Here is an 18,431-nt window from a genome sequence, read left to right as displayed (position 1 = left end):
CGAGTCGGGCTGTTGCCCCCGTATGTCCATTTTAGAATCAGGTGTTGCTTAAAGGTCCGCAGACTGTAACATACGTTTCCCTCGGGCTCGTTGGCTGTTCACCGCTCCGCCGGATCTTCCCATGGGATTTGCCGAAGCTGAACCCAGCAGGTGCGCCTGCTGCCCACAGGTCAGCCGGCCCTTCGGGACGAGGGTCCAGCTGTTGGGGCTTCCGTTGTCCCAGGCAGGAATCGCGTTTCCATCAGGGTGTTCCCAGTGCTGGTGTCGGCATGTCGGCGGTGCCTTGGTATCTAATGCGTTTTTGGTTTTTTTCCCTCTGTTCTGTGTGTTTTCAGCTGTGTATGAAAACACAGAGCTCGCCAGCACCTACCTGGCCAGAGCCAGCCCCAAGTCCCAGCAGGACATGCTGCTGTACGCGGCCAGGACCACCTACCTGGGCTGGGGCCACCTGGCCGCGCGGCTGTCAGGTGGGTGCGGTGTCGGGGGCGCTCCTGAGTCCCAGGGCTGCCTGGGGGCTGGTTTTCAGGGCATCCGAGGAATCGAAATGCCGGGTTTCTTGCAGAACAAAAAGCGACATCATTAGATTTGGGAATCCGGAGCAGATGTGTGAGGTCACCTGGTGTCGACCGACGGGATTACTCTAATGATGTCGTGATGAGAATCCTTGTGCTTCAGGAGTCTCCAGGGGAAGCGGGGGCGCCCCAGGGCAAAGCAGGAAGATAATCTGGAACATACGGTGGGAAACCCTGCGTGCTGCTCTCTGCGTGCGATGGCTGTGCCGCACACCGGGCTTCTCAGCCTCACCCCTCTGGCATCTGGGGCTGGGTGAGCCTCTGATGTGGGGCGTCCTGGGCCCTGTGGGGGGCGGAGCAGCTTCCCTGGTCTCCACCCGCCAGGTGCCAGGAGCACCCCCTCCCCCCAGTGCGACAACCAACAATGTCCCCAGACATTGACAGGTGTCTCCTGGGGGCAAAATCAGTTGTAACTGGGAATCACTACGGTAGAGACAGATGGATAGAGCTATAGGTAAGTGATAGATATTGGTAGATCAATATTATTAGATAAATACTGATAGATAAGTAATGATACATTATAGATGATAGATGATTGATAGACAATATTGACAGTTTGATAGGTGATTGATAGATATAGATAGATATTGATAAAATGATAGCTATTGTTAGGTATGGATAGATAACAGGTAGATAGGTGGATCTATAGATAGTGAATCTATAGGTAGATGTTATTGATAAATATTGTTAGATAAATGCTGATAGATAAGTACTGATAGATAGTGATCAATAGATGATAGATATTGACAGATGATTGATAGGTAATATGCATAGTTTGAGAGATAGATGATGATGGATGGACATTATTGGTAAATACTGATAGAAGATGATAAATATTGATAGGTGGGTCTAGATAGATGATAGAGAGATAGATGAATACAGCAGTCCCCAACCTTTTTGACACCAGGCCCGGTTTCATGGAAGACAGTTTCTCCACAGACGGGGCGAGGGGCTGGCAGGATAATTCGGGCAGTAACGCAAGCGATGGTGGGATGGTTCAGACAGTAATGCGAGCCGTGGGGAGCGGCAGATGAAGCTTCGCTCGTCTGCCCCCTGCTGTGTGGCCCGGTTCCTGACAGGCCATGGACCGGTACTGGTCCACGGCCCAGGGGTTGGGGAACCCTGGCTGAATAGATAGATAGATAGACAATAAGTGATAGCTAGTGGAATTATAATAGGTGACTGATAGAGAGAATCTCTGATGCTAGGTCAGGGTTTCTCAGCACGACTGACATCGGGGCTGGGTGACCCTCTGATGTGGACGTCCCGGGCCCTGTGGGCTGTGCAGCAGCTTCCCTGGTCTCCACCCACCGGGTGCCAGGAGCTCCCCCTTCCCCAGTTGTGACAACCAACTGAAGACATTGACATTGTTGAGAACCGTGGCTCTCCATTTTCTTTCTTAATTATTTTAACTTAAACCCCATCTCGAGCCTCCGGTAGCTTAGCCGTGAGAACCCGAGGACCCAGTTCTGCCGCTGATTTTGGAAAAGATACAGCTCATCAGATTCACGCTTATCGTCACTGTTTGATTTCACGTTTCTCTTCCAAAATCACACCCACGTGAGACTCACCGCGCACGTGGCGTCGATGCTGTTCTGAGCGTCCCCAGGTGGCCCAGGGCCGGTGCGTAAAGTGCGTCAGGGTCGGGCCCACAGCTTGGAGCCAAGGGGACTCTCAGTGAGTCTCTGAGGGAGACCAAAGCGTCAGGGGTCTCGTGTCACAACCAGACAAGAGGGCACAGTAGGGGCAGTGGCACGGCAGAGCGTGGACGCCCGTCTAAGGGGCCAGCCCCCCGTCAGCTCCCACGAGTTGTGTCCACGCGACCGTGGGGTGACAGGCGCCCCAGCTTCCGAGCTTTGTGTTTTACGAGAAGCAGGATGTCGCGATTTTAAGGGGACGCCCCCTGAGGTTTTGACCCTGGGGCCCATTCAGTTAAAGAAGGAAGCCCTGAGGAGCTGGACACAGCCCAGTGGACTCCGCCCGAGGGTGCGAGTAACCAGCGGCGCCGCCACATCTCCGCAGCCCTTGCTGGACCCTCTGGAGTCGGTCCGAGGGACTTCAGTGCTTTGCCCCACGTGCAAAAGGAGCCTCTGGTTTCGGAGCAACGGAGAGTAACAGGCTTCTTCCTCCTGCCTCGTGCTGGTGTATCTGGGTCCCACGCGGAGGCACGCATTTCTGCTGCTGTGTATTTTTCATCAGTGTCTCCCGAAGGTCAGGTGGGAAAGAGATGCCTCACCTGACCGAAGGCTGGGTCACCTCATATCCATGAAAGGAGCAGGGGGCTGACTGCGGCCAGACTAGATCCAGGATGGAAGGAGGACACACTGCAGGGAGCCAGCTCGCCTGTACATCAGGCAGCGGGGCCCAGGAGGACCCAGAAATCCCCCCCCACCAGCCTCAGGGGAGTAGCAGGAAGCTGTGGGTAGACCCGCTGGCCCTCCAGCTACAAGGACGGCCCCATCCCCAGGTGCCAGGGGCTGAGTCCTCCTGGACCGAGGCATCGCCTCATTTCACGGCATCTTTACACCGTCTTTAGACTGTCCCTCGTTTCTTCTTTCCTCACATCAGAGAGGCCTGCTAGACGGGTAACGTGCAGCTCTGAATGTGCAGTTATTTTTTGCAAACTAGAAAGGAATTCGTGAGTGTCTTGGGTTACTTGTTTCCTGTTTGCTCTGTCTGCGATGTAAGGATAGGGTCTGTGAGCACCAGTGTGCGGTGCCTAATGTGCAGTAAAGTCTCGGAACCCGAGTGATGCCCGCCCCGTTTTCAGAGACAGGAGGAACCAGTATCTGAAGGCCTTTGGGGTTCCCTCCGAGGAGCTCTTCACTGCCATCTACAGGTAACGCCAAGCACCTGCTTTTTTTTTTTTGGCCTCGCTGCGGGCTCTTAGCTCCCCAGCCAGGGGTTGAACCCGAGCCCCCTGCAGTAGAAGTGCAGGAGTCTTAACCACTGGACCGCCAGGCAGGTCCCAAGCACCTGCTCTGATAGGGTTATGCTTATATTTTAAAATTTTATTGGAGTGTAGTTGATTGACAGTGTTGTGTTACCATCTGCTGTGCAGCAAACCGACTCAGTTATACATATTTATACAATCTTTAATATTCTTTTCCATGATGGTTTATCCCAGGGTATTGCATGTAGTTCCCTGTGCTCTGCAGTAGGACCTTGCTGTGTATCCATCCTATATATACGAGGCTGCATCTGCTAATCCTGACCTTCCACTCCTTCCCTCCCCCACCCCCTCCCCCTTGGCAACCACTAGTCTGTTCTCTGTGTCTGTGAGTCTGTTTCTGTTTCATACATAAGTTCATTTATGTCATATTTTAGATTCCACGTAGAAGTGATATCATATGGTATTTGTCTTTCTCTGACTTGCTTCACTTAGTATGGTAATCTCCAGGTCCGTGCATGTGGCTGCAAATGGCATCATTTCATTCTTTTTTATGGCTGAGTAGTATTCCACTGTATATATGCACCACATATTTTTTATCCATTCCTCTGTCAGTGGACATGTAGGTTGCTACCATGTCCTGCATGGAAACAGTGCTGCAGTGAACGTTGGGGGTGCATCTTGGGGTCTTTTCAGATTATGGTTTTCTCCGGATACACGCCCAAGAGTGGAATTGCAAGTTCATGTGGCAACTCTATTTTGTAGTTTTCTGAGGAACCTGCGTACTGTTCTCAATAGTGGCTGCGTCAATTTACATCTCCACCAACAGTGCACAAGGACACCCTGGTTTTAATAGTTCCCAGTGACCCAGTGAAGGAAGAAGATGGATATCCCAGTAGGACAGTGGGGAGCATCTTCCTGTCACTTCCCGAAGGCTGTTGTGGTCCCAGCTCCTTTCACTGCCGCTAACTAGCACCGGCTCCAAGGACAAGGGCGTGGGACACAGATGTGGTTCTCCGTGTAGACAGCAGTGAGAATCCTCTGGGCGGGGTTGCAGGCTGGTCTGCTGAAACTCCGAGAGCAGAGTCTTCTCACGCTGCCTTCCTGGTGGAGGAAAACACCGTGTGAGCCTGCAAGGATCAGGAGAGTTTACTGGGGTCCTGGGGGGCAGATGTCACTCCTCCGTTGTGATGCTGGTGGGGATGAGAAGGAAGCCTGGCCACGCCTGCACATTGGACACTGGGAAGCTCCCAGAACAGACGCAGGACTGGGTGGGTGGTCGCCCTCCCTGTCTTACGGGATAAGGGAGTGGGGCTCGGTTGAGGGCAAAACGGCAGCGGTGAGCACCAACCCTCGGTCTGGTTTCAGGAGACCCCGCAGCTCCCTCCCAACCCAGCACTGCCTTCCCATAGAGGAGGGACGGAAAGCACGGGTCGCCCTTCGGGTAGGGATGTGAGGCTTCAGAAAATCATCTCTGGTGCACACGGGGTGTCTTTGCCATGTTCGCTGGTAGCAGGTTCCTCTAGGCAAGAGCAGACTTGCAATTGCTCTGCCTTGGGGCCAGCTGGGCGTGAAAACGCAAGACAGGAGGGTCTCCAGGACCTGGGACGTGCATGCCGTTGGCGTCTGGGAGGGTCCCCCTTGTTTCTCACTGGGGCGTCCCCTGGAAATGTCCCCCACAGGGATCCACGGGCACATCTCACTCCAGCATTTGCCCAGGGCTTCCTCTGCTTGGCTGTTGTCTTCGGGTGGACAGATGCCCTGGCACGAGAGGACACAGTCAGGTCAGAGTCTGTGTGGAAGGTTGGCATGTGGGTTGGCCCAACCAGGAAGACCCCCTAGATTCCAGGGCTTGTAGGTGAGCCCGTAACTATGGAGACCAGAGTGTGGGTACCACCCAGGTCCCCACCCTGTCACGTCCTGTGTCCGCTTGCAGGTGGTTCCGGGGCTCTGGCCAAGGCGTGCATGTCTCTGTACCCGGGGTCTCAGGTCACCGTGTTTGACATCCCGGACGTGGTCCAGATGGCAAAGAGGCACTTCTCATTCCCGGAGGATGAACGGATCGGCTTCTGTGAAGGTGGGTTTCCAAGTGCTGTCTGTGTCCACGGGGAAACATGCGTCCCGGGGGGGCGTGGGAGAAGGCGGCAGTGGATGGTCAGAGTGGGTTCCTTCACCCTCCAAATATACTTCCCCTCAACCTAGAACTGTGAGTCATGACAGATGGAAAACTCTGGGAGGGTATATTGTTTTCTTGCAATTAATTCTTTCTTGAGTATTGTACTGGGTTCAACACTGTCCTGTCAAAATTCATGTCCAGCTAGAATTTGCGAATGGGACCTTATTAGGAAATAGGGTCCTTGCAGATGTGATGAAGTGAAGGGTCTGAGATGAGGTCCTCCTGGAGGAGGGTGGCCCTACATCCAATGGCAGGGTCCTTCTAAGACACAGAAGAGGAGAGACACAGACACAGAGGAGAAGCCCCGAGAAGATGGAGGCAGAGACAGGAGGGACGCGGCCACAAGCCCAGGGACGCCTGGAGCCCCCAGAAGCTGGAGGAGGCAGGAATGACCCTCCCCTGGGGCCTCTGGAGGGAGCGCAGCCCTGGGACACCTTGACCTCACATGTCTGGTCTCCAGGATGGGGGAGGGTGGTTTTCCTGGTCTGTGGCCATTTCTTACGGCCACCGCAGGGCACCCACACAGGCATCTAAATCCAGGTCACTTATGAATGACAGTAAATGATGTGGGTTGAAGGTAGGGTCAGGGGTCAGTTCCTGACGCAGAAGCTTGAGAAGGTTCTCGGGCTTTCCAAGGCTCAGAGACCACAGCAGCTTTGCCGAGAGCTGGAAGGGACTTCCTCTTGCTTTGGAAACGTGGGGTGCGGCTCCCAGAGATGGGCTGTCCCAGGAACTAAGGTCTAACCAGCAGACGCCCTGTACCTCCATTTATGGAGGAAAGTAGCCTTTCGTGGTGCTATTTTTCTGCTCGCTCAGAAGAAAAACACCAGGTGGGGATATCATTTCCATCCACTCTTAGATCTGCTGTAAATTCACTATGATGATGATTATTATTTTTGGCCACACCATACGGCTGTGGGATCATAGCTCCCCAGCCAGGGATTGAACCTGTGCCGCCTGCAGTGGAAGCGTGCAGTCTTAACCACTGGACCACCAGGAAAGTCCCTCGCTATTATGTTTTTTTTTTTTTTAAATCACCTGCACGGGACTTCCCTGGCGGTCCAGTGGTTAAGATTTCATCTTCCAGTGCAGAGGGTGCGGGTTCGATCCCTGGTCGGGGAGCTAAGATCCCACATGCCTCATGGCCAAAACACCAAAACATAAAACCGAATCAATATTGTGACAAATTCAATAAAATGATCTACAGCAAAAGATCTTTAAAAAAAAATCACCGCCAAGTTCATGGCATCTCATGGGACAGGCCATCAGCGTTGCATCTGGGGCCAGATGTGGGGTAGACACTCCCGAAATGTTGACTGATCCAGACGAAGGATCATCTCCTTTTGAGTAGCTCTGGATCCGATAGGCTGATTTCAAGGTGACAAGAATGTGCTGAATCGTGTCCTTCAAGGGCTGGATACCATCTTTATTGAAAATTCTGAAATTTGGGAACGTCCCTGGTGATCCAGTGGCTAAGACTCCACACTCCCAATGCAGGGGGCCCAGGTTCGATCCCTGGTCGGGGAACTAGACCCCGCAGTTAGACTAGCTGCAACTAAAAAGTCTGCACGCTGCAACTAAAGATCCTGCGTGCTGCAACTAAGACCCGGTGCAGCCTAAATGAATAAATAAATAAAAATAAATATTTAAAATTCTGAAATTTTGACCATCAGGAATTTGTTGGGGGGTGTGGGGGGCTTAATGCTGATTTTTTAAAAATTCTTTTTAATTTTTATTTATTTTTGGCAGTGCTGGGTCTTCGTTGCTGCGTGCGGGATTTCTCTAGTTGTGGCGAGCGGGGGCTACTCTTCGTTGAGGTGTGCGGGCTTCTCATTGCGGTGGCTTCTCTTGTTGCGGAGCATGGGCTCTAGGCGCGTGGGCTTCAGTAGTTGTGGCTCGCAGGCTCAGTCGTTGTGGCTCGCGGGCTCTAGAGCGCGGGCTCAGCAGTTGTGGTGCACGGGCTTAGTTGCTCCGCGGCATGTGGGATCTTCCCGGCTCAGGGCTCGAACCCGTGTCCCCTGCATTGGCAGGTGGATTCTTAACCACTGTGCCACCAGGGAAGTCCCTAATGTTGATTTCTAAAGCCATTGTATTAAAATACCAAGTTTTGGGGCCCCTTAAATTTTGTGCACAGAGGCAGTGCCTCACCCTGATCTTAACCCTAATCCCACCCCTGGGGAGTCTTCCTCCTACTTCTTGGAGATACACGATCAGTGTTACTTCGGTGCCTCATTTGGAAAATGGGGTGAACAAGCAGACTTTGGAGGTTGGGGGAATTAAGTGAAATTCTACTTTATTATGTGCTGTTACCCCGTTGAGGTTGGGTGTCTGCGATTGGCCCCCAAGGGCAGCTGGTAGAAGGTGCAGGCATGTCGACCTTCATTCCTGGGTCTGCATTCTCTCCAGGCTGTAGGCAAACAGACGCCTGACCGAATTTGGCCCTTGGGCCATAGTTTTCTAAGAAAAACCCCTGTCTTTCTTCACTGAGTGGAAGAAAACCCATTTGGAGGAACCTCCTTCTCCGTGCCCTGTCTCATGGGGGAATATTCTGGGGTCCATGTTTCCTGGGGACACTCAGCACAAGAAAGAGATCCAGGGGATAGCATCTATGTCATCCAAGACATCCTCCCCAATTCCCGTGAATTTGCAGAGTATGGACCACACAGGTCAGCTGAGGTAACCCTGTACGGCTCAGCGCTATCCAAGCTCTCTTCCCACATTGATACTTCTTGCAGGAAAAATGGTAGGAGAGTTGAGTGTTGGCCATCACCTACAGGTAAGAGTCTCTCGTGGGCATCTTTATTCAGTCAGGGAAACACGTATGGACCTTGCTGGTCCAGTTTGACTCATCGGAATGGAGCTTCTGATCCATTGCCAGGGACCTCCTGAAATCCATGGCTTAAAGGATGCTGTCTGTTTACACGGGACCTTCGGAAACAAAATAAAAATAAAACCATTGTCCAGATCTAATGGAGGGAAAGGGGCCCCCAAACATCGTTCAGAATGGTCCTGTCTTCACTGAGATTTCTTTTTGTTCAGGGGCTGGTTGAAAGGTCACCAGCTGGGAAGATCTGGGAAAGCTCGGTCCATACAGGTGGCCTTTCCCTGCTGGGTGTTGGTGTGGTCCAACGGGATTGAGATGCAGGCTGACCCCAGGGCACTCGCCCTGGGTCACAGGAGATTTCTTTAAAGACTGCCTTCCAGAGCCGGATCTGTGCATCCTGGCCAGGGCCCTGCATGACTGGACGGCTGAGAAGTGTTCACACCTGCTGGTGAGAACCTATCAAGCCTGCAAGACAGATGCGTGGTAGGGCTGGGTGTCGCTGTGCTGTCAACTCGGGGCAGGGTTGGCAGACTCTCCTTGGGGTGCCAGGGACTGAGTTCATGTCACAGGTAAGGGGGGTCGTCCAACCAAATGGCTCTCCTTCCACAGCAGTAATTAAAACCGACAAAAAAAATGGCATGGATAACCATTCTGCAGCGTATCCCAACGAAAGCTGGAGGTAGCCGCTGTGTGTGATGGGGACAGTATCCTGTGAGGTCATGATGCTAAGGGTCCACGAGGGCGTGGGCACAGCCTCTGTGTGTGATGAGGTCACAGTCGCAGCCGACCGCTGAAGGTTTCCTTGCTTTCGGGACGTCACCACGTCTCAGGCTTTTGCATTGCTTCTCCCTCTCCAGAATCGTCCATTTCCCCCAGAAACTGTGGTTCTGTTGGTGGGGAATCATTTTCAGAGGCGGAGTTGCCATTGCTGGGAGGGCAGTGTTTCTAGACCCCTTCCGTGGAGAGAGCTGGGAAATGGATTGAACACGCTGAATTATTTACATTTCCATCCATAGGGACGTTACCGCGCAGTTACTCAGTGTTTCTAACGCCGTCCTTGTGTGGTGTCCTACGCCCGGAGCCATGCTCCTAAGATCATCAATAGTACTTGTTTGCCTGTCCTGATCTGTACATGACGTCATCCCAAAGGAGCAAAACCAAGGTTACTGCAAACGAGAACTGCCAGGCCGTGCTGTGGCTTGTCTGCAGTTCTTCTGTTTAGAATATCCACGAATTGGTGCGTCCACGGTCACAGAAACTGCGGTTGTCGCCCGGAGGTGGTGTCGCCGATCGATCGGCTCGTGGTCTTTGGTTTGCTTCCAGTGTTTAGGCCTTGCCTCTGATTTTTATGTGCTAATTCTTGGAGGACTAACACATTTGCATGATTCGAAAACCAAATGCTGATGAAAAGTCCATGCAGAGAAGTCCAGCTTGTAATCTGACCCCCTCACACATATTTCTCCCCAGCTCTTGTAGGAGAGCTGATTTATGCTCTTTTTTAAAAAAAAAAATTACAAAAATAAATAAATAAAGCCACCGTGTTTCCTGGGTGAAGCCACGCCCGGGAGGGACCTGGCACCGGGGCCGCTGCCCACAGCAACCACGGTCATCTTGCTGCTCACCCCCCTTGTGTCTGAGATGCAAACACAGCGCCTGCCGGTTTGCATATATCTCTGGACGGCCGCAACTCTGTAAGGGAAGCCGTTGATGGTGCTGAAGGCGGGGGCAGCCCTCGGAAGCAGAGGAGCACGGCTTTGCAGGTCCGGAATTTCTAGCCAGCAGGAAGCTGACCTCGGGCACGTCACCTACCTTCTCTGCACCCTCACCCTTCAAATTTAACAGACAGGGCTGGGTAATCTCTAAAGTTTGTCTTAAATGCCCTGCGATTCTTTCACTATGTCCAACCAATGCTTCTCAGCTGGGGTGATTTTGCCCCCCGCCCCCCGCTGGGGACACACCTGGCAGTGTCTGGAGGCGTCTTGGGCTGTCACGCTGGACTGGAGGACGCTGCTGGCAGCTGGTAACTGGGTACCAGGGATGCTGCCCGAGACCCCACAGTGCACAGGGTACCCCACATCAGAGAGTGGCCCAGCAGCCCCCAGTGCCCACAGTGCCGGGCTAGGGAGACTGGGTTAGGATGTGGTCACACTGCAGCTTCCCCGATAGTCGTGGCTGTAACGACAGGACTGGCTCTTAGGGGTGCGTAGATTTCTTAAGAGTCCTCCTGAGCTGAGGGCTCTGGGAGGGTCACACTGTCTCCTTGGGGGTAGGAAGAGAAACAGGTATTGGAAAGACCTTCTTCAGAAGATGATGGAAAGCCAGCTGCTGGTCCCAGACTGTGCTCCCCAGCGTTGGTCCAGCTCCGTGGCCTGGGGAGGGACCGGGTGGACTCAGCAGGAAGGACCCTCCAGGGCGCCGGGAATCACCTGCTCTGGCTTCTTCCCAAATACCTCTCAGGACAGCCTGGAGCCTTGGAGGGGAGACATCCTCCCGTTGCCACGGCGACGCCGGATCACTTGGGGCAGGACCGGGATGCCTGTCTGCCAGCAGATGGCGCCGTTGGGTGGTTTAATGGACGTTGGCTCCACGGACCAGGCAGTCACCAACCAGAGGAGGCTGGGGTAGCCGTAAACGGAGAAGACACACACACTTTATGCCTTTGCCCCCGAAAATGTTAGGTTTCACGAAAACAAGTACCTTTTCATCATTTTCCCCCGTGAAGGGCGATTACAAAGTAAGAATAAAAGGCATCATTCTCCAGGTTCTAAGTAAGGGAGGGGACACTGCCCCCCGCCAACACCCTGTCCCGTGGAGAGACACCCTGGGCCTGGTGTACAGTAGGGCCGGCTGCATCTCTCGCAGCAGGGCCCTGGAGCCATTGCCGGAAACACCACCTCTTTCTGGAGGGTTTCTGCCCCAATAAAGAATTTGCGTGGTCAGAGGTGATATGGAAGCCCCCGGTCAGCTTGTTTAGAAGAAAAGCTGCTGAAACACATAGCACGGCATGAACCCTTTGGATTAAAAAACACACACACGCACACACACAGTTCTTATACAAGGTTGTCACAGAAAACGAAAACCCCTCTCTTTTGTTTCTCTGACGTATTAGCTTCCACGGGGGACGACGATGTACGCTGAACTGATGAACATTTCCCAAAGAACGTGTTTGCCGCTGCCCGGGTCATTGCAATGCCTCCTGCATCCTCCACGTGGGGCCCCAAGTCTGCACAAAGTGGAACCCCTTTATGTGCGAGGGCCGAATGCATCCAGCCATGTAAGTTAACGGCTCCTTACAGCAGAAACTAACACAGCATCGTAAAGTAACCACACTCCAATAAACAGTCATTTTAAAAATTTAAAAAAGGGACTTCCCTGGCGGTCCAGCGGTTTAGACCCTGGGCTCCCAATGCAGGGGGCTCGGGTTCGATCTCTGGTCAGGGAACTGGATCCCACACGCCGCAGTGACGATCCCGCCTGCCGCAAGCTAAGACCCAGCGCGGCCACATAAATAAATATTTTTAAAAAATTAAAACAAAAGTTTGCATTTTTGGCTTTCATCACTCCTGCAGAACGACCGTGTCTATGGGAAGAGCATCGAAGGGAAATATGGTATTGAAGGGAGACGGCAGTAAGCACACCCCAAACCCTCCTCTTTTACAGAGCTTTCACGCCTAGCATCTCATGGGACCCCTGGGGCTGAGTGTGCAAAAATGGACTTGCCGGGCTTGTGCAAATGCATGCAGGGAGACGTTTGCTAAGGAGCGGAGTCTGTCCTGTTTGGAACGATGCACCAGGGTGGGACTGTCACCCCCAACCCCTGCCCTGTGGAGATGCTGGGGATGAAACTGTGCTGGAGAAGGCTTACGGAGTCCTCCAGGTCGACTGTGGTTTATCTCTGGGCTGCCCTGTGCCCATGTGACGGATACCTGCCTGGCTCTCTAACTGCCTGATTTCGGGGAGCTGAGCAGCTCTTTCCTTTGGTCTTCGAGACCTGGGGGGGGGGTGCATCCCCCTCCCTTGGGGATTCCCCTCGGCCGAGCCCACGCTGTAGGAGTGTCTCATCTATGATCTCCAAGACGCTGACCCAGACAGGAAGGAAGCAAGTGGCTTCTTCAGTGCCAGGCTGTACAAACAGGTATTATTCGGACGTTATCAGAATTTCAAAGGGCCACCCTCGGCTAGACAATACCTTGGCACCGTTTATTTTAAATTTCCTAATGTGATTCTTTAACAAATGTAAATCCATATAGCAGGGTTTTTTTTAAAAAATATTTATTTATTTATGTATTTGGCTGTGTCGGGTCTTGGTTGGGGCACACGGGATCTTTAGTTGCGGCACGCAGGATCTAGTTCCCCGACCAGGGATCGAACCCCGGGCTGCCTGCACTGGGAGTGCAGAGTCGTAACCGCTGGACCTCCAGGGAAGTCCCTGTCCCATATTTTAGATTCCACAGATAAGCGACATCATAGGATATTTGTCTTTGTCTGACTGTCTTCACCTCATATGACAGTCTCTAGCTCCATCCACGTTGCTGCAAACGGCATGATTTTATTTTGTTTATGGCTGAGTCATATTCCATTGTGTACATGTACCACATCTTCTTTATCTCTTCCTCTATCGATGGGCATTTAGGTTGCTTCCATGTCCTGGCTATTGTAAATAGTGCAGCTATGAACATTATTTTACTTTTTAGAATAATAAGTGATCTTCATGATGCTTATAGATGGACATGGCTACAAAATGGTTAGCTTTGGAAAAGTAGAAATTGCTTTAAAAATTTGTCATTAATAGTAAAGCCATCCTCCAGATACCTGACCCGCCACCCAAGTCATCAAGCTACCAGCAATTAGTATAGGAGACTTCAGTTGGGAAAATAGATTCTAAAATTAATCATAAACACGTTCACATCTCTCAGCATGGCTACTATCAAAAGAGACTCCAGAAAATAACAAGTGTTGGCAAGGATGTAGAGAAACGTGAACGCTTGTGCGGTGTTGGTGGGAATGTGAAATGGTGTGGCTGCCGCAGAGAACAGAATGGAGGTTTCTCTAATAGTTAACCACCGAACTACCATAGGATGCAGGCTTTGAGTATTTACCCAAAAGAATCAGAAACTCGGAGAGGTCTTTGCACACCCACGTTCACTGCAGCATTATTCACAACGGCCAAAATATGGACTGTAAACGTCCATAAACGTAAATGTTCATGCATGGGTGATGGACACACAGAATGGGGTCCGTGCACACAGTGGAATATTACTCAGCCCTAAAAAAGGAGGGAAATTCTGACGCAGGCCACGACGTGGATGGACCTTGAGGACGTGAGGCTCAGTGACACTAGGCAGTCACAGAAGGACAAATCCTGCAGGCTTCCACTTATGAGGTCCCTAGGGGAGTCAAATCCATGGAGACAGAAGGAGGGTGGGTGCCTGGGGCTGGGGAGTGGGTGTTTAATGGGGACAGTTTCAGTCTGGGCAGATGAAAGAGTTCTGGAGGTGATGCTGGAGATGGTTGTACAACGTGAATATGCTCAAGACCACTGAGCTGTACACTTAAAAATGGTCAATTTGATGTTGCGTCTTTTTTCCATCATTAAAACAAATCCCCTCTAAAGAACTGTAGGCACATTCCCCTCAGCGCAGATGCGATGACCCAGGCCGCAGAAGGAATCTGCTGGCTTTGGAGGACAGGCGGGTAACCCGTGCAGACAGAGGATCGAGAACAGGGGACAGACAGTTCCACACCCACCCACCCCCACCCCGGGAGCGGAAGTTAGGATTCCTGCTACCTGCCTCAGGAGAAGCAGCAGGAGGGTGAGGAACCTGCACTGGTAGGGGTGGCAGGGAGCTGGAGGACACAGGTGTCCTATCCGGGAAGCCGCATTCCAGGTGGGAGCGAGCAGGTGTCCCGACGGACAGCAGGGGGCGCTCCTGCCTCATCATCCCGTCCAGCTGCTCTGTCGACCAGAGTCGTCTCTAGAAATTCATCACGGAGGGAAGGCTTCGATGAGTGTTTGCAAACAGATGTTCCGTTGATGAGGCCTGCCGTGTCGACAGCCTCCCCCTCCCCTTTAAAACGTCTGTGCCGAGATGGTACAACCCCAGTTAGCCAAGAGGATGCTTCCCTGTTTCCCCGCCCCTGTCTTTCCTTTCCTCTCCACTGAGCTGTTTACCTGAGATTTTCGAGCGTGACAATTTCCGGATAATTCGTTCGGTGGCGTCGAGAATTGGGCCACAAAGCACAACACGGATTCCTTTTATTTGTTTTTCTTCTCTGATTGCTGTGGCTAAAACTTCCAAAACTATTTTGAATAAGCGTGGTGAGAGTGGGCAACCTTGTCTTCTTCCTGATCTTAGTGGAAATGGTTTCAGTTTTTCACCATTGAGGACGATGTTGGCTGTGGGTTTGTCATATATGGCCTTTATTATGTTGAGGAAAGTTCCCTCTATGCCTACTTTCTGCAGGGTTTTTATCATAAATGGGTGTTGAATTTTGTCAAAAGCTTTCTCTGCATCTATTGAGACGATCATATGGTTTTTCTCCTTCAATTTGTTAATATGGTGTATCACGTTGATTGCAATAGCCAGGACATGGAAGCAACCTAAGTGTCCATCAACAGATGAATGGATAAAGCAGATGTGGCACATGTATACAATGGAATATTACTCAGCCATAAAAAGAAACGAAATTGAGTTATTTGTAGTGAGGTGGATGGACCTAGAGTCTGTCATACAGAGTGAAGTAAGTCAGAAAGAGAAAAACAAATACTGTATGCTAACACAGATACATGGAATCTAAGAAAAAAAAAAAAGGTCGTGAAGAACCTAGGGGTGAGACGGGAATAAAGATGCAGACGTAGAGGATGGACTTGAGGGCACGGGGAGGGAGAAGGGTAAGCTGGGACAAAGTGAGAGAGTGGCATGGACATATACACACTACCAAACGTAAAATAGATAGCTAGTGGGAAGCAGCCGCATAGCACAGGGAGATCAGCTCGGTGCACTGTGACCACCTAGAGGGGTGGGATAAGGAGGGTGGGAGGGAGGGAGATGCAAGAGGGAAGAGATATAGGAACATATGTATATGTATAACTGATTCACTTTGTTATATATTCACTTTGTGGTCTGTCCCGAAGAAAGATGCCTGGTGGTGGCGCTCGGGGCGTTCGCTTTGCCGGGGATTCTGGGTCGGAAGTGGCTTCCCATCTACTCGTGTCTGACTTATGACTTCTAGTAATTGTCCTGCTGTTTTACGTGGAGACTGGACCAGTGTATGACTACATGTATTACTTCTGTAATTGTACAGCATCTGTTTATACCTGGTTCTATAATATATAATCCAAGGATGGCGCCTGTCTGTAGATATCTCCGGGTCTGTATTTATGACCCTGCGTGTGTGTCTACACCCGTGTGTGTCCAGGATGATAAGACTATGTCCGTGTCTTTAATCCCCGGTCACACTGCTTGTCTCTGTATAATCTGAAAGCTTATTCTGTGGTCTGTCTATAAGTATAGGCAACTTATGTGTTCCAAACACTTTTGTTTTTTACAACGTTACAATTTATTCAAATACTTGGCATCTCTGTGCATTATTTTTACAACTACAGAGACACCTCATTTATTCCAGGTGGCCATGGAAAGAGGTATTCCGCACAACTGAATTAAAGTCTGAATAAAAGAAAAATTTTGAGTATAAATCTTCCTGTATTGGGTATGAATTTCCCCTACATTCTCCAATGGAGTTTGCCAATCCTGACTCAACTTTCTCTCTTTCTTTCTTTTTCTTCTTCCTTCCTTCCTTCTTTCCCCTCTCTCCCTGTTCTGTTTATTTCTCTCTTCTTGCTTTCTTGATTTGTTTTGGCTTTTAATAACACAGGGTTCAAAACACCTGATATACTTCTTTATATTCTTTTCCATGGTTTATCACAGGGTATTGAGTAGAGTTCCATGGGCTCTACAGTAGGACCTCGTTGCTGATCCAGCCTATATATAATTGTTTGCATCTGCTAACCCCAAACCCCCAATGCTTCCCTCCCCACCACACCTGCCTTGGCAACCACCAGTCTCTTCTCTCTGTCCACAAGTCTGTTCTCTTTGTCTGGCTAAACACACATTGAGATATGTAATCTCAGGAAGCCATTTTCTCCCTTGTGTTTATAGAATTATTGTAATAATGATTAATAATGATCATAATATTTTTTAAAGTGCTAACAGCCATATGGCACGCAGTCTGTGCGGGGCGCCATCCTGCATGCTTTCCGTATTTCGTTCATTATTTTCATTATCAACCTTCCCCCAAGGCAGGCATTCTTATACTCACTTTATGGATGGGGAAACGGAGGCACGGACCATCACTGACTTTCTGGAAGTGGGCATCAGCACGGAGCTTTGAGCCCGGGAGTGCTGGTGCTGGGGCTGGGGTCTGATGGTCATTGGATGACTAGAAGTCACCCGGTTGCTACGTGGAAGAGGGATGATGTGTGGACTGTTTTAAGGGACATGTCACAGTCCTTTGTTTTTCCAAATCAAGCCAGCCTGGGCTCTGTGTCCCCATTTGAGCTTAGGTGGAAGGGGGAATGAAAATTCTGTCGTGGGGATACCGGGGTCCTGCGACTAAGACAGACAACTCCAGCTTTTATTTAAAGTCTACGGCCCCCAAACCTAATGTCAAGTGTGTATGGAAAGGAGATAAAAGGCTGTGGACAGAGGGATTCAACTTCCGGTTTCCATGGAGTTGGTCCAGCATCAGAGGGACAGCTTGTGAAAAGGTACTATATAACCCTGGGGAATATTTTGGCCCTTTGGATGGGAAGGCACTAGTAGAAATGTTTTGTTGAAAGCGTGGTTTTCCAGGAAGGACATAAACATCACTGCTCCCCTGGAGAGACGATAAATGAGGTGTGGACACAAGGTCCACCCTCAACGCCCCCCCAGTCTCAGAAAATCAGGTCCTCCTGGCTCATTACGTGGGGGGAAGCTGAGTCCCCCGCTGCTTCTAGGTGGAATGCGTGAGGAGGGAGGGCCTCGAGAGCACGTGGCCTTGGTGTAGACAGGAAGAAACATTTCCGGCCGGGAAGTCGTCTGGCGTGGCTGAAGTTACGGATGAGGGGGGAAGAGAATTTGTAAGTGGGGAGAACAGGAAACAGAGCCTCAGATGGGACAGCTGACATAGCAATGGAGCCAGACATGGGGGAGCGGGGTGCAGGGCACGCCCCCCCAGGCTGCCTGCTGACTGGCCCACCTGTGGCCCCCCGGGGACAGGACATGCGGAGGTGTCAAGGCCAGTTCCTGTATAACGTAGGCATCAGATATATTTCAGTTACTTAATGCAAGAAACTGCAAAACCGCTTTGAACGTGCATGGTTTTTTTCTTTATAATTTAACACAAAACTTGAGGATTTTCAATAAGAGTTAGGAAAAAGATAGTATGCTTAAAAGTTGCACGTCCTGGTGATATAACCGCTAGTTATGATTGGTGTATTTCTTTGCTAGGCACCAAACATTCAAAAATAGACTGATCATGTCTGTCTACTATTTCATTCGGGTCTTTCCTCCACATTCTGAAAGTTTCCTTAACCATGTGGTTTTTGATGGCTGTGTGAATACATTGAATGGCTTCTGTTTTGGAAGGACATTTAGGTCATTTCTGACTTTTTTCACTGTAGATAACCTATGGATGTCCTCACTCATTGAATCATTAATGGACGGATCGATTCATTCAGCAAACGGGTTCCAAGCCAGACCCCAGACTGGGCCCCAGGAGGGGATGTGGGACCCTCAGGTGTGGTCCCTGGGGATGACTCAGGGATTAGACTTTTCATCCCACAGGCAGACGATAAATCCCACAGCGTGTGCTGGTCCCAGAAAGCCACCGACAGTGACCCTGGTTTGATCCATATGGGGTCGAGAAATAACTGTAAAATACTGATTTCCGACTCAGATCTGAGGACCCAAGACTCGTGTATGTGGA

General features: G+C 50.9%; 1 protein-coding gene across 2 annotated transcripts in view; it reads left to right on the top strand.

Moving 5' to 3' along the window:
* LOC101337696 (acetylserotonin O-methyltransferase) overlaps positions 1-15,487 on the top strand; it is a 32,595-nt gene extending 17,108 nt beyond the window's left edge. Inside the window, exons 2-4 of one of the 2 annotated variants that reach the window (XM_033849555.2) lie at positions 336-467; positions 5,399-5,539; positions 11,572-15,487. In XM_033849555.2, the coding sequence (XP_033705446.1) occupies positions 336-467; positions 5,399-5,539; positions 11,572-11,600 (302 nt within the window). In that variant the 3' untranslated portion in view covers positions 11,601-15,487. Of the gene's footprint in view, positions 1-335; positions 468-562; positions 3,411-5,398; positions 5,540-11,571 lie in introns of those variants that run through there. The other variant, XM_033849556.2, reaches the window with a different exon arrangement.
* The last annotated feature ends 2,944 nt before the right edge of the window (positions 15,488-18,431 follow it).

Source organism: Tursiops truncatus, chromosome X (assembly GCF_011762595.2).
Source record: "Tursiops truncatus isolate mTurTru1 chromosome X, mTurTru1.mat.Y, whole genome shotgun sequence".
In the NCBI taxonomy this organism is placed as follows: domain Eukaryota; kingdom Metazoa; phylum Chordata; class Mammalia; order Artiodactyla; family Delphinidae; genus Tursiops; species Tursiops truncatus.
Note: the sequence above shows the minus strand (reverse complement) of the source record. Positions and strands in the feature narration are given on the sequence as shown.